At 37.3% G+C, this 17,494-nt stretch overlaps 1 protein-coding gene across 4 annotated transcripts in view; it reads left to right on the top strand.

Moving 5' to 3' along the window:
- The first annotated feature begins 4,057 nt into the window (after nt 1-4,057).
- The window catches only part of tlcd4a (TLC domain containing 4a), a 28,701-nt gene continuing 15,264 nt past the window's right edge, over nt 4,058-17,494 (top strand). The window contains exons 1-2 of one of the 4 annotated variants that reach the window (XM_079806013.1): nt 4,058-4,396; nt 16,411-16,580. In XM_079806013.1, coding sequence (XP_079662139.1) covers nt 16,426-16,580 — 155 coding nt within the window. In that variant the 5' untranslated portion in view covers nt 4,058-4,396; nt 16,411-16,425. Of the gene's footprint in view, nt 4,397-15,767; nt 15,959-16,410; nt 16,581-17,494 lie in introns of those variants that run through there. The other 3 variants (XM_079806015.1, XM_079806014.1, XM_079806012.1) reach the window with 3 other exon arrangements.

Here is a 17,494-nt window from a genome sequence, read left to right as displayed (position 1 = left end):
TTTCAAATGAACACCTCTGAAATTGTCTTATTACATTTTATCTCTCTGTCTCTGAATAAAACCAAGTTATAAATTATATTTATTAGTTATATTTATTAATTAGTTGTATATTAATTTAATAGTAATTCAGTTATTCAGTGAACTTGTAAATAATAAATTGCAATTCAGCATTACAAAGGTAATTGTGCCTAAACGCTTACCTAAACCATGGTGACTCAACGGTTGACATATATATACATATACATATATATACATATATATATATATATATATATATATATATATATATATATATATATATATATATATATATATATATATATATATATATATATATATATATATATAGGCCTTTCACTATAAATCTGGTATAAGCCCTGAGGCACTCTGTGTTGTAGCAAATGTTTTGTCAAATTGCTAGTGCAGCCTCCTTTGCATGTTATTAACTTTTCACATTTTGCTTCATTATCATTCATTCTTTGGAAATGAATCCATACTTGTGACTTTCTCTTCGCCATGCTGGTGGTCAACGAGAAAATATCTGACGCAAAACCGTAAATGTGTAGCGCGAGGGCTTTCAGGCTGAACTGCTGCACTCCTGGAAGCGGCAGGCAACGTAATTAATATTCATGAGGAGGTGAGCCAGGGTTGCCAGGTTTTCACAACAAAACCCGCACAATTGCACAATCGCTTCAACCCGCGGACATGAAACACAGCCCGCGGCAACAGTGGAAAACGGGAAAGCGGGAAAACCACGGACTTGCCAACACTGGCTGTCACTCGCTATTAAAGGATACGCTTCCAGCGCTTCGCACACACATTGCACCAGAACCGTTTTCGGAACCGAAACTTAGGAATTTCGCGCGGTTCTGGTATTTTTCAAAAATCAGTTTCGGTTCTGAATAAGAACCGGTTCTCGGTTCCCAACCCTAGACAGAAGTGTTTGCTATTATCTACTTCACATGCAGAGATTAATGGGAAATGGATGTGTTAACTTGGCCAGCGAAGGCTGGAGACGACATATTTATAGACATTTTTAAAATATATAAAAAATATAAAAGAAAACTATAATATTAATTAACATAATTATGCAGAATTTTTACATGACCTTGTATAGGTGAGTGCTGGCGAAATATAAAATTGAGCCTGATTTATGCATCAATTGAGTGGATGTTTCCCTCCTGAGGCCCCAAAATTGATTCCAGAGATCCACACTCATAAATGTCTTCAGGCAGCTGGAGATTTTTCACATTGTACATTGGCAGACAGAAGATTTTACAAAATTCATGGAGGCCTGTTTAATTTTTCCTGTATATGTGTTAGCTAAGTTAGTCTATTTCCTCAGGAAAAGGTCCAGAGAATGGAATTCTTTCCGCATGGGGCCTAATGAAGTGGAGGGTGGAGAGTGACACAGATGCAGGAAAATCATGTCACTGTATTGATGGATCGGATTCACATAACATGAACAATCCTGGAACCATAAACTGTTTTTTGTTGGATAAATCGACATGAAAATAAAATGTACTGTGATAATCTGACTACAGAATTATATTCTGGAATGTGGAAAGTAAGAATGCTGTATCAAATCTGTGCTATTCTAGTTCCTGCTCAAAATCGCATTCACACCACAATGGAGACTCACTGCCATCTGGCGGTGAGTAGAAGAAACTGCATTTTCATTATTTGTGTGGGAGTCATGAATTTAGATGGTTTGGCACCTGTCTGTTATCCTGAGATATGGGCACATGATGCAAATTTGGCATGTTTGTTAAGAACATTTTGCCAAGTGTGATGAAAGCGTTATTCTAGTGCCTTAGTTTCACCAAAGACGGTTATGAATGGGAGAAACTGTAACGCAATATGGCGGAAAAACGCCTTCTACAGTAGCTAAATAAAAGAGCTAATCGCTGATTGGTAAAGTCTTTACCTCACTGCAGCGACCTGCACATGCGCATTAGCTGGTCTAGCCTGAAAAAATAAGCATTTATGATACTATTTTACAAGGTTTTTCAATTCTTTTTTTAATAAATTTTTTAAAGATGATTCAATTGCCTGCTTTATAATAAACCTAATTCTCTTTCTATGAAGGTTTTACATTCATAAATTTGCGAATTGTAGGCCTAAACCTATTTTTGTAGTAGCCTATTCCTACAAGAGATAAAACATTATTTACTTACAATTTAACTTTCGCTTCACAAAAAAGCTCTCAGAACATGTAAAATTTGTTTAATTTGTGTAATGCCCTCTTTCTTTTTCTTTTATTTGCTATTTGGTTTTACTTTGAGCTATGGTATTGGGTACTCATGTTTGTTTTTTTCTTTCTCTCTATTGATGTTATTTGTATTTAGTATGTTCTAATTTTGTTATGCCATAGTGCAAATGTTCACATGTTCAAATAAAGCATTAAAATATAATAAATTATGGAACAGTTCTTATAAGATTTTGTTGCTGATTTGAAATATGTTATTTAAATTTGAGTTTGGCAAGCAGTGTTGGTGATTTTAGGATTCCCCCTGTCAAATACTTGGATAAATATGGACAGACTTTCCTTGAAAAGGACTTTAGTTTGACCACCAGCAGGGATCAAAATGTGAACATCGCACCTGTTTGTTTGGTCAATATAATGTGAACTTTATGCATACCAAACTTCAAGTTAAATCATAACCCAAGTTTGTGAGAAGTACATGGAAAAATTGCACTTTTGTAAAGTGCCCTGTAGGTCAGAAATTATCAAGGGTATAAAGCCACCAAAAGTGATAAAAAGGTGTTTTTTATATTATGGCTCTAAAATTAAAACAATAGAGCAAATATTGTGCCTTTTTTTGTTTAATTTCTGACACTGGGACTGCATAATATAATTTTACCGTAGGTCATTGGAAATCCTTTTCACTCTATATCCAGTATGGCCCTATATGAATGACAAAAAATAGAAAATATCCTAAAAATATCTTAATAATGAGAAAGGTGATTAGAGGAGAGTATGACTGATGGTGTGTCAGTTAAATATATATTTTTGACCAGGCTATTTTTAGCTTTGTGGGACAAAAATGGCTTAAAATCTTTCTAGATGATCATCCAAATCGTTTTTTTCTTTTCTTGGTGAATATCATTCAATTTCAAATTAGGCCCACTTATTAAAAGTATCAAAGTACAATGGTTATTACCATCACATCACCATACGTCCCCAAAAAGTTGTTCATAAAGTGACTAAATAATGTTTAAATATTCCATTTCAAATGTCCACGCAAATGAGTATTGTTGTGAACAAATCGTTGTCAAATAAATCTTCAAAATAAATCTGTCAAATAAATCAAATATATATATATATATATATATATATATATATATATATATATATATATATATATATATATATATATATATATATATATATATATATATATATATATATATATATATATATATATAGCCTATCATATTTTTTTCAATGGAACTAGCTAAGAACAATGGAAAATTATGAATAGGCTATGTAAAACTGTCTTGAGAACCTGGTAGGCTAATTTATTTAGGCTGTTATTGTTGTTTTAGCTCGATAAACTCGTCAGCAGACAAATAGAGAAAAATGACCGTCATTTGTGGGGGGAAAGCCAGGGAAGCTTCAAGTTTGTGTCCGCCACTGAATAAAAAAATAAAAAAAGGTAGGCCTAATTGCGAATTTTTTATCTCACAATTTTGACTATTTTCCTCGGAATTGCGTGATATAAGCTCGCAATTACGAGTTGTAAAGTAGGAATTGCATTAGGGTAAATATAAACTTGCAATTGCGAGTTATGAAGTAAGAATTGTGAGTTTATATCTCACAATTCTGACTTCTTTTCTCAGAATTGTGAGATAAAAACTCGCAATTGCAAGTGGAAAAAAAGACTTGCGAATTTATAGGCTATCTCAATTCTAACTACGTGGAATTTTTCACTCACTCACGTATCGCCCCCTACTGGACGTAAGCGACGTAACCTGCAGAAATGGCCTCCGAGCGAATCTTGTTGGTCTGATTCAAAAGATTCGACTCACTGTTGAATCAAATCCCTCCACAAGAGAGTGGCAGAGTATCCTTGTGTGAATATCTCTTTAAGAATGAAGCTGAAATTGGATCCTTTCACCACCATCACATACAGCCATCATCAGGTTCATATAATCATCCTCAACATGTTCTCAGCGACGCGCGCTTATAAACATACAGGCATCTTAGATTGAGATTACTATAAAGACCTTCCGTTCTATGTTTGCTTTGAAATCATGCATTTCATATCGCCGTGGTGGAGAGAGGAGAATCATGCATGTGTCTGACTGACGAGAAAACACGGATTTTGATCAGCCCATGTTTTCAGACACCATGCACAACTAACCAACAGACACCATTGATGATTGATAAGAGGTAAGCATATGGGTTAATACATGTATTGCATGATATCAAGCAATATTTTATTGCATAAGCGTTGTGTTTTCAGCCAGCATTGCGGTGTGATTTGGCCTAAAGAAAGCAGGCATGTCGGTAACAACACTAGTCGATTTCTATCCATCGTAATGTTTTAGAGACCTTTAATAGAGATTCAATATTTATTTGTGCTATCAAATATGTGCTATCGATGTATATCTGACACGCGCCCATCTTCATAAAATGCTCATCTAAGCAAAAATATAGATGTGCAAATTTGTTACACAAGCTATGCGGTTCAATGCAGCACACCAGACGGAGTTAAATGACCGACTTTATTGACAAATGACAGCTAAAAAATGACATTTAAAGGCCAAAAGTTGAACATTTAAATGATCGACTCTTCATGAAGAGGCATGTCTGTATGAAGGGAAATATTTTGTTTACATTTGCGACTTAATCATTAACTTTCTCTTATCTTATCTCTTTTTCAAATTATAATTTTTTTCTGGAAGTGTTTGACATGTTTTCATCAAACAGTGTTTCTGACTTCTAAACTTTATTCCGGGGTCTTTTATTTTGCTCTTCCTTCGAGTTTACTTTCAGTTTTGAGGGTTGCTGTGTGTGTATAAAACATTCAATGAAAATATATATATATATTTTTAAAAATAATCTAGTTTAAAACACACGTGCCATGCTTTTAGAAATGTAGTATTTGTAGTCATGTTTTGTTTAAAAAAAACTTTTGAGAACTGGCATTAAAGTTTTGATGTTATGGCCACATGGGACAGCCATCAGGTAATGGAAAAACGTTTCCTTTGTCGACTTTTCGAGACAAAAACATAAGTTTACAAATATCTTGAGTTTCTGAATCATGACTATGATTATCATTTTCAAATGGAACTGTTTATTTGTCTTTAAATAATCTAAATAATTATTTTTTTGAACCAGGGAAGGAGTGGTTTTGATCCATACAGTTGTTTTTATTGTCTCATATAACCAAAATCTTATATTTAAACCCAATTAAAATGCAGATGTTGTAATTTTAATTGTGAAAAATCATTTTCACTGTTCGACTGATAGCACCGGTACATCTGCTAAAGACCCGGAGATCTGCTGTGTAAAAACATCAGTTAAATGTCTTAGGAAAAGCAGTTTTACATGCATAAACATCTTCTAAATGTCTATATGTTGTCTGACAGGAAACGGTATTGCAGATGAGCAAACACTCTAAAAAATGTTGCTTTTGTTGTGGAGTTTCCTCATGGGTTTATTAAAGCATCCATTTAGCCATGCATCCATCCCTCTGCTCTATGAGCCTTGCTTTGCTCAGCTAATCTTTCATTCATTGCTTCTCTTAATATTTGATGCATTTACTCAATGCAGTAAAGCATGCCAGCAATGCAGCTTTATCAATGCTGGGATCCGCCACCCACATGATTAACCTGTACATCACAATGAAAAGCATGCTAATCTGCCTTTTCCACTACTGAACGCTTTTACATTTGTGTTTTTTGTTCATGATACATGCGCACACCGCAGAAGACGTGCGATCACACATGTTCATCTGTGAGAACTGCTGAACTTCCTGTTGTCACAGCCATTGCCATACGTTACTTCGTGACCTCTTTGGATGCCTGCCCTTCACAACCAGCATGAACCTGTATAGGGACTTTAAATACACTCACCCCCACCCCTCCCCCTGAGTGGGTGAACATGTGTGCATGGAGCATATTGCAACATAAAGAACATCTAAATTTAGTCACAGCATGTTTTTTGACTCCTATCACCTCATGTGGAGATGTGCTGATGTCACAGTCTCATGTTTAACCTTGTTGAATATTTTTGACCACGTTCTGAAATCACGCTTACTATCGACTCAATTGTTTAGATGCTCTTAAAGGTATATTTCACCCAGAAATGAAAATGATCCCATGATTTACTCGCCCTCTACCCATTCTAGGTGTATTTGACTTTTGTATTTGAGTTATAATAAAAAAAAATCCTTGCTCTTCCAAGCTTTATAATGGGAGTGAATGGCGCTACTGGTTTTGAAGCCCAAAAAGGTGCATCGATCTATCATTAAAGTAATCTATACGACTCCATGGGGGTTAATAAAGGCCTTCTGAAGTGAAGCAATAGGTTTTTGTAAGAAAAATATCCATATTTAAAACTTCGACTGCACAGTTGATGGAACAGTCAATGTCCTGATCGGGCCAGTGCTGAATCGTCACAAAAAATTAGACTGCAACTGATAAAGTTTTTTTTTTTTGAGCTTGTACATAACCAGCCAGTGTTCAAAACTATCTCCAACCTTAGCCCGATTCACAACGGTAAGCTTGTAATAATGTGTTATGATTATTTGAGTGATACTGGTAGTTTTCTGCTGGAAATTCGAGCTTGCCGCCATTCGTCTTTGCGTCATTACGCCACGTCTGTGTAGCTACATAAAGGAGTCCAGCTAGTATTAGTATCGAATGTGAGGATGCTTCAGGTGGTGGATCATTTATAGCCTTTTCTCACAGCAGCTGGAATAATTAAACGTATCATTTTGAAGGCGGATCGTAATCCAGAAAGGTCCACCATCACCACAATCATCAGTGTCAACTGGAGATTGACCCGTAGGCAAAAGCAAAAAATTAGACTGTACGGAAATTGAAATCTAGGGGTAACGCTAAACACACTTAATACACGTAGTCACGCAATGCTGGGGGGTATTCCAGAAAGCAAGGTTAACTTATCTTCACATATACCTTGAACTCTCGGTTGATTAACCCAAACCTTGCTTACTCAAGGTATGCTGGTTCCAAAAACGAGTCCGGGGGTAAGTTCGGCCAACTCAGAGTATGTTAACCGTGATCACACAAGACATTCTCAACAGAAAAAGCGCCCCATTCTACTTCCTCTTCTTCTTTTGTTTATTGGCAATTTACATAACCTACTTAGTGCACATCGCCACCTATTTGGTGGTTGTGCAATCATCTTTTCGTTTAATAAGTAATCTTAAAAAAAAATTAAAAAAAAAATGAAAATAAAATAAATTATAAATATATTTGAATTGAATTAACATTTAAACTTATTATAATTCTTTAGAATTAATATATACTATTGTATATTATATAACTGAAAAGAATTTGGTTATAATAACTATATTAATTATATAAAACACTTCTGAATACCTCTTAAGCAAACTAACCCTGGAACATAACCTGCTCTTATGTTTAGAGAGCGAGTTGCCATGGTTACTGACATACCCTGAAAGTTACCTCCGTTTTTCCGCTAACTTACTCTTAAACATACCCAGGTATGTCACATAACCTGCTTTCTGGAATACCCCCCTGATGTTAACATTAACAATTTGAGAACAAAGTATATCAATAATAATTTGCACGGTTTGATGTGATATGAGTTAAAGGTGTGGTAAGTGTTATTTCAAAACTGCTTTAGAAATGTGTCTCGGGCCGAGTATAATAACAAACTGATAGCCAATCAGCAGTAAGGGGTGTGTCTACTAATGACGGGGAGAAGAGAGCACCCAGTGCACGTCATTATTCAAAAGACACGACACAGGACGGACATTAGCTGAGCGATGACAGAAAGAGAGAGAGATGACAGATAAAAAACAAATGTGGAAGATGTCTGTGGAACTAATGCACCCATGGTACGGCAGTAAAGTTCCTTGACTATTACGCACGAATGAGAGTATAGTTCCTAGCCAAATCGGTCTAGAAAATCGAAACCTTTCATTTTCCGTCAGTCTTAGTACACAATGTGACTACACACAATACACAACACAACATGTAAATAGGAAAATGTTGGCGTTATTTTGTCACTTATTGAGCAGTAGGCTAGCTGGAGCCATTTACCTCCAGTCTTTGTGCTAAGCTAGGCTAGCGGTGGGTGCGTCAGACAGAGTTATGGCACGCACGGAGATGAGAATGGTATTTATGGACTTGTCTAACTCTGGGGGATACAGGGAATACGCTAAAGTCCCAAAAAGTCACCGTGTTCCTTTAATAAGGAATAATCTATATTGAATTTATACAGAGAAGACTATGCAGTGTTGTTTTATATTTGATGACGTCTTCTGTTTGAATGAAAAGCACTGTTTATTTCATTTTTGTGTCTTTGATCTATTGTATTTATTTGAACTATTGCTTATAATTTGGTTATCTGTAGAAAATATTCTTAGCATTGAGCCCTACATTTTTGCCTATGAGAATCGATATTGATAACAGATCGTATCACGATGAACCGTCTGATTTACACCACTAACAGACAGCCCATTTTGTCTGTGGTGAATTCCCACTTTTAAGTGTCTTAACTAACCAAGCATAGACATTGGCACAACCGAATGGCATTAGTTTGGGATGGAACTACCAGTCAAAGGAAGGGAAACCTGCAGTTTTGGTACCCTTATGTTGGGGGGGTTGGGGGTGGGGGGGGGGGGTGGAATTGGACACTTGTTTGTTGTAGCAATCATGAGCAAGTTAAGGCATGTCAGGATATGGATGAGTGGCTAACTAAATGAAACACCCCTGTGACAAGACGAGGGATTAGTATTTGAAAGACTGTACATTTTAGATGTGTATCTCTGCTAAAGTTTTATATTTTTATACACTACAGTGTAGATGACCTCAAAGATAGTAAACATGGTCTAAAAGCCACAACTCCAATTTCATGGTTTTCAAATCTGTGTCAGTCTCTTTTCACTACTCTCTCAGTGCAAAGGGTTCATGTTTTGTATTTTTCTATCGTCCTTTGAAGCCTTGTAGCCTTAGGTAAGAGTGCGATTCAGGTTTTCCATTAGCCGTAATGGGCCAGAGGTCATGAAAGTAGATCAGCGGGAAATGTTATGAGCACTTGAAAATGATGCTTTTTCCATTCCATATTTTGGAATTTCCAGTTGTCAAGGACATGCTTGTATATCTTATGTACTAATATTAGTATATCAGTGTTGTGTAAATATACTGTTATGAGTAAATATATATTGAATGTCTGAAGAAATATATTTAAAATCATTAGAATATAGATTTCCAGACCGTGACACACACACACACACACACACACACACACACACTTAAACTGGTTGCACTGTTTACTAAAAAGATTTGGCTTAAGGGACTCGTGTTAAGGAATCATTTAGGCAACTGGTCGCACTATATGGTTTTGATTCACTTACATTAACCACTCATAAGTCATTAGTTTAGGGATTGGTTGACACTGGTTGCTCTGTGTGGTTTTGATTCCCTAAGAAGAACTGAATCAAAACCATTTGTTCAGAAATTATTTAGACACAAGATTCACTGCAAAGAAACGCCTCATAAGAGTCACTTGATTATGAATCCCATTTCTATGGTCATACTCTGTGGTTCTGATTCACTTAATATATAGTATGTATACATTGGGTACACACACACACACACACACACACACACACACAGGGCTTGACATTAACACCTGTCTGCCTGCCAAATGCATGTGTAATGCAGTCAATCCAACAGTAGTCACTTTGGTGGGTTGAATTTTATATATAAATTGCAATGTAGTGTTGTCAAAAATATTGTTCTCCCCCCCCGATACACATCGATACTGAAATATCTAAACTTCCAATACTAATTTTCCACAGAATAGACAATACATGAAACCAGCTGCGCTTTCTCGCTCTCTCATCTCTCTGACAGCGAGTTGACACACAAACCTCCTCGTGATGCAGGGCTTGAATTTCTTAAATATTTTTACTCATTCCTGTAGATTTTGTACTCGCACCCAAAGTGCACGCACATAAAGCCATCTCTCAGCACTAAATTGAGTTCTTTTTAGCAGCTTATTGCTGTTAAACAGTCAAATACACACAAAATAATTACAAAATTACGGTCTTTTAAAATTACAGCGAGTTTTCATGTAAACAGTCATGAACAGTTAAACAGTTATGTTTTAAGTGAACTAGGGCTGCATGATTTGGGGAAAATATCTAATTGGTATTCTGGTTAAAATTGTGATTTATTATTATTTTTTTATTTTTACAAATGAAAAGTGTGTGTGTATATAACATTGTGTTTATTTATTAATTTAACAAATAATAATTATGATTGTTTTATTATTATTGCTAAATAAAATAAGAAATATTACTATTACAATAACATTCATTATTAAAAAATTTAAATAGAGCATTTAAGAATAAATATAGCAGTAAAATAATTATAATATTTAGGTTACAGAAAACTAAAAAATTATGGGTTACCTGTTAGTATGCAGACAGCCTACGACTAAAAATCAGTAGAAAGGTCTAAGGATTAATTGTAAAAAAATTATCTTAAATCTTTTTATCTGTGATATCAATTTCTTAAAGTCTATGTCTTTAATATGAAATATGAGCCTCTTATGCATCCACTGTGGGGATTAACCTGTACATTGAAGAAAAACATATGGATTGTCATATACATTTATTTAGAAGTATTATTTTTCTTATTTTCTACCCAAAAGATTCACACTGGAAGCCAGAGGGCGCCCTCGAGCAGAAACTCCACATACGCCTCAGAGAAGTAATAATTTTCAGGAATTCCCTGATATGAAGCTCACGCTGTTGGCTGAGAAAAGGAAGATAGAAATGCTTTGACTGATTAGACATGAAGATAATACTTCTGCGACAAGATATGGTGTATTTGAGTTCTTCAAGCCTTCTCGGGTATTTTCATAATAATGAAGTATGCAGTGCTGATTGAAATTCTGTGACGCCACATAAGCTCGACTGACTTTATGAAGTCAGTCTTAACATATTAAAGGTCCTATTCTTCGTGATCCCATTTTTCAAACTTTAGTTACTGTGTAATGTTGCTGTTAGAGCATAAATAATACCTGTAAAATTATAAAGCTCAAAGTTCAATGTCAAGCGAGATATTTTATTTAACAGAAGTTCCCTTTCAAAGCCTACAGCGAACGGCCGGTTTGGACTACATCCCTGTACATCCTGCTTTGATGACGTCAGTAGAACAGTTTGTTGATTAACCTCCGCCCACAAGAATACACAAAAAAGGGGGCGTGGTCTTGTTGCTCTCCCACGTGGAGAAGAGGAAGTGTTGCGTTTATGGTTGCGTTCGGTTGCGTTTGTAGAGTGTGTTTGTCGCCATGTCGTTCAGACGCTGTTATTTTCATCCCGGAGTCAAATCACCTTTGTTTGGCCTTCAGGGACGCTGTACTTTGAGCGCATGCATCTCCCCGTTATGGTAAGAGGCGTGACCTTTCCAGTAGGGCTGTAACGATACACCAAACCCACGATTCGGTTCGTATCACGATTTTTGACCCACGGTACGATACAAACCTCGATATGGGGGGGGAGGGCTTTGACAAAACAGTTCAAAAGATATTTTGAGGGAAAAAAAATAAATGTATTAAATAACATTTGAAAAACCTGTATAAACTGAACACCAAATAACAATATTAACTATGTAAATTATTAACAAAATACCTAAGTAAATTAAACTATATAGCCAAAGCTATAACACTTCTGTTTTCTTTGTAATAAAATACTGTTGAAAAACAAACAGAACTCTGCCTCTTTAAGTATTTCCGATAAATGGTCTCTTGTATGGCTCTCATACACAGCGCGTGTTTGGAGGACGGGGTTTGCTATTTGCCAATCGGCCGTAATATAGTGTGCGGTTATGGTCATATAGCTGTCTGTGGCACGGGACGTCCATCCATCGGTGGTGATTGCGATGGATTCAGCAGTACTCAACCCTTCCTCCACCTTAGCCTTTGTTTTCTCCAGAAGTTTTGGTAGCACATTTTGAGAGAAATACGCCCGGCTCGGTAATGCATAACGGGGCTCGAGCACACTAAGTAAATACTTGAATCCCTCGTTTTCAACAACCGAAAAAGGGCGCATATCCAGTGAATTAAAAATTCCAATTGCATCTGTAATTTTTTGTGCTCGATCTGAATTGGCTGGAAACTTTGCTTGGAATAAACTAGGCAGTGTAGGCTGCTGCTGCTGGGTTGTTTTCTGTGCACGAGCTAAACTGATGTCGGGATGTATGCATCTGCCTGTTGGTTGTATTGCCAGCCGGTTGGGGAAGCTTCTTGAGACACTTACGGCAAATTGTGTGGGTCTTGTCAACTACACGATTGCCATCCTTGTTCTCCACCGGGTAGCCGAAATGTTGCCATACTGCTGACTTAAAAGTATTAGGAGGGTCCGCGATCTCTGGCTTGGTTGCCATGTTTCCTCGCGTTCTTCAACTAGCTTGCGTGACGCGTCACATGATTGGAAAGCTTAAGGTATCACACGTGATTGGAGGACGCTTACAGATAAAATTAAAGAATTTATCCTCAACTAGTTTTGTGGTGTAGGTCTACGTATTTTATAATGTTAACTTCAAATAATACTAGTAATTTAAAAATGTGGTTGCATTGGATCTGGACAGGAAGGATAATTCTGGGAGTTGGAAGGGGTGTGTCGCGATTCTGCCTTCTCACATCGCGATACAGGTTCGTGGACCTGCGTATTGCGATTTCGATTTCGTATCGCATATCGTTACAGCCCTACTTTCCAGGCAATGTGCGCTAAGCTGCTGTCAAATCACAACACGGAAACCGCTGGCACAATCAGAACTCGTTACGTATTTCTGAAGGAGGGACTTCATAGGATAAGGAAATCTTCGAGCCCTTTTGTAGGACGGTGAAAACAGCGGTTTACAGATAAGTAAATTGTGTGAAAAATACTGTTTTTTTACACGCGAAACATGAACACGTTATATTGCACAGTGTAAACGCAATCAAAGCTTAAAAAAAATCAGGAAAAACGGGGCTTTAAACGTATTTTGTTGGACAACAGGTTTATGAACATTACTTCACATTACTAGTTTGTGTAGATGTTTGACGCGTGTTGTTTTTCCAAACGCACGTTATAAGCGACTCAAATTCGCAGTTTTTTTCAGACAGAGCAGCGTTTACTCCTGATCACAGAGCTGGGGCCTATTGCACAAAACTAGGATAAGGGATTAAGCCAGGATATCTTGGTGATCCTGGCTCAATTTATCTGATAATATACAGTTATCTTTCGTTATCATTATCGTTCTTGGTGTGAGTGTGCCTTCAGGGTAAGTTTACACGACAGCGGTGTACTAAATTTCGCATACAGATGACAAGATCATCAAGATATCCCGGCTTAATCCCTTATCCTAGTTTTGTGCAATAGGCCCCTGCTCTTCACTAACATGCTGGGCATTTATTTATTTAATTAAAATCGCAGCCTTTGCGGTTTCATAATCGCACATAACCCAAATCGCGATTGCGGTTCGATTTCGATTAAACATGCCGCCCTAAAGTGAACGTAAACAGTTGAGAAAGAAAACCCATGTGTAACAGTATAATGGATCCATGCGTCAGGTCTTAAAGTGACAGTAGCCTAATATACCTGCTGCCAAATTATGAGATGTTAAAAATATCTATATGTCAGTTTTTACCCATGGTATTAATGACAAAATTGTGTCCAGTGAAAATGCTGAGTGCTAGTAACTTTGGAAAACCACTAGTCACAGTGGCTGGTGAGCAAAAAACTTAATGTCAAGCCCTGTATACAGTGAGGAAAATAAGTATTTGAACACCCTGCTATTTTGTAAGTTGTCCCACTTAGAAATCATGGAGGGGTCTGAAATTGTCATTGTAGGTGCATGTCCACTGTGAGAGACATAATCTAAAAAATAAATAATCCAGAAATCACAATGTATGATTTTTTTTTATGTAACTATTTATTTGTATGATACAGCTGCAAATAAGTATTTGAACACCTGAGAAAGTCAATGTTAATATTTTGTATAGTAGCAATTACAGAGGTCAAACGTTTTGTGTAGTTTTTCTCCAGGTTTGCACACACTGCAGGAGGGATTTTGGCCCACTCCTCCACACAGATCTTCTCTAGATCAGTCAGGTTTCTGGCCTGTCGCTGAGAAACACAGAGTTTGAGCTCCCTCCAAAGATTCTCTATTGGGTTTAGGTCTGGAGACTGGTTAGGCCACGCCAGAACCTTGATATGCTTCTAACAGAGCCATTCATTGGTTATCCTGGCTGTGTGCTTCGGGTCATTGTCATGTTGGAAGACCCAGCCTCGACCCATCTTCATCTCTCTAACTCTAACTGAGGGAAGGAGGTTGTTCCCCAAAATCTCGCAATACATGGCCCCGGTCATCCTCTCCTTAATACAGTGCAGTCGCCCTGTCCCATGTGCAGAAAAACACCCCCAAAGCATGATGCTACCACCCCCATGCTTCACAGTAGGGATGGTGTTCTTGGGATGGTTCTCATCATTCTTCTTCCTCCAAACACGTTTAGTGGAATTATGACCAAAAAGTTATATTTTGGTCTCATCTGACCACATGACTTTCTCCCATGACTCCTCTGGATCATCCAAATGGCCATTGGAAACTTAAGACGGGCCTGGACATGTGCTGGTTTAAGCAGGGGAACCTTCCGCGGTGGTCCCAGGTCTTTTCAGGTCATTGACCAGCTCCTCCCGTGTAGTTCTTAGCTGATTTCTCACCTTTCTTAGGATCATTGAGACCCCACGAGGTGCGATCTTGCATGGAGCCCCAGTCCGAGGGAGATTGACAGTCAAGTTTAGCTTCTTCCATTTTCTAATGATTGCTTCAACAGTGGACCTTTTTTCACCAAGCTGCTTGGCAATTTCCCCGTAGCCCTTTCCAGCCTTGTGGAGGTGTACAATTTTGTCTCTAGTGTCTTTGGACAGCTCTTTGGTCTTGGCCATGTTAGTAGTTGGATTCTTACTGATTGTATGGGGTGGACAGGTGTCTTTATGCAGCTAACGACATCAAACAGGTGCATCTAATTTAGGATAATAAATGGAGTGGAGGTGGACATTTTAAAGGCAGACTAACAGGTCTTTGAGGGTCAGAATTCTAGCTGATAGACAGGTGTTCAAATACTTATTTGCAGCTGTATCATACAAAGAAATAGTTAAAAAATCATACATTGTGATTTCTGGGATTTTAGTTTTTTAGATTATGTCTCTCACAGTGGACATGCACCTACGATGACAATTTCAGACCCCTCCATGATTTCTAAGTGGGAGAACTTGCAAAATAGCAGGGTGTTCAAATACTTATTTTCCTCACTGTATATATCCAGTGAATGAAATGCTTGTTTACAAATGAAAGGTTAAAAAAAACTAGCTCAAGTACTTCAAATACTGATATGGCCTATCCTCTAACCGACCATTTGAACATTAACCCTGTGGCTTTCTTCTTCTTCTAATGAACGACCATATATGGAAGACATTAAAGCCCCTTGTTACAGGAAGTGAGAAAAGCTCAGGTGAGCATGAATGCAGTGTCTGTCTTTTGCTTTTTGTGCCGATTTACTCCTGCTAAACCCAGCTGGAATGCTGTGATTATTTTGGCCAAAGGATTATCATTATGGATCACTGCTTCCTTATGTGCTTCAAAGGGGACAGACTTGTTTTTCTGGTGCACAATGAGCCAGACTGAAAGAGGAACTGTTAAAACTGTCTTTATTTTTATTTTTATTTTTTTATAAATGTCAGAGGTATGATTTCATCTTTAGGAGAAGGTAGATCCATGCTAAGTGTAATGTGTATATACACATTACTGCCATCAAGGATTACGTATGTATTGTCATTTATTACAAAAGAAGCCTGCTGTTTACAGTTGTGTAACCAGGACGCGTAACATCTGAGATTTTGGACAGTCTTTTGGAATGGTCAACAAACTCTTGCATCATTCCTGGCAGCATTAATATCATCAAACAATTATGCTTTAGATAAAATGTGTGAGAGGCTGTTTTACTTTTATGAACGTGAGATGGCCTCATTTGTTTCTCCTCACTAACACCGTAATGGCAGAGGGCATGTCTGTTAAACATTTACCTTACTTTTCTCCTGGACTGATTTTTCCATTGTGTGATCTCAACAGGACATTGATGTTCATGTCTTTTTGTAAAGCAACTGCAATTGTCTCCTCTGCTCTTTTTTTTTGCAGTGGGGTCGGGTGGCCATGGACCCCTTCAGCCAGCTGATCCTGCTCATCTCGGTGGTGAGTTTTTGCACCTTCCAGTGGCTCTTTCACAGCGTGAGCCCCTGGGCGTCGTCCAGAATCAGCCCTGGCTTCCTCAAACTCACCCACAAACAGAAGATCGAGTGGAACTCAAGGTAACGAAGCATGCTTGTTCTTTTTGTCTTATGATCAGATATGTCTGTAGATGTTCAGTGTTTCAAAATGGTACAAAATGGCTGTATTTGTTTGATTCATTAAAACGTATCAGCTCATAAGAATCATTTGTTTAGGATTCATTCTAGCTTGGTTGCACTGTGCAGTTTTGATTTATTAAAAAGAATTGACTCAAAAAGACTCATTGTATGTTTCTGAGTCACTAAAAAGGACTGACTCATTCATTCAGGAATCATTTAGACACAATTGGTTTGATTCACTGACTCATAAGAGTCATTTGTTTGGGAATCATTCAAACATAACTGGTTGCATGGTATGTGTTTTTGGTTTGCTAAAAATATCTGGCTCAAATAACTCATTTGTTCAGGAATCATTTAGACAACTGGTCGCACTATTGATTTACTAAAAAAAAAAAAACACTCCGAAGTAATTTGTTTAGGAATCGGATGAACCTGGTTTCTCTGTGTGGTTTGGATTCACTAAAAATAACTGAATCAAAACACACATTAATTTAGGAATATTTTGGAGATAAATGGTTGCACTGGATGTTTGACTCACTCATAAGAGTCGTTTGATTATTAAGAATCATCAGGTTACTGTTCACACTGTTTGGTTCTGATTCACTAAAAAGAGCTGACTCAAAAGACTCACTTGTTTAGGAATCATTTAGATATCTGGTTGCACTGTATGGATTTGATTCACTAAAAAGAACCAACTATAAAGACCCCTTGCATGCACTGTATGTTTTGATTCACTACAAAGAACTAGCTCGTAAGAGTCATTTGTTTAGGAATCGAACTGTGCTGGTCGCGCTGTGTTCTGAGTCACTGAAAAGAACTCAAAATACTAATTTGTTCAAGAATCGTTTAGACAACTGATTGCAATATGCCCCCCC

The sequence above is a fragment of the Gobio gobio genome (assembly GCF_949357685.1).
Source record: "Gobio gobio genome assembly, chromosome: 23".
Classification (NCBI taxonomy): domain Eukaryota; kingdom Metazoa; phylum Chordata; class Actinopteri; order Cypriniformes; family Gobionidae; genus Gobio; species Gobio gobio.
Note: the sequence above shows the minus strand (reverse complement) of the source record. Positions and strands in the feature narration are given on the sequence as shown.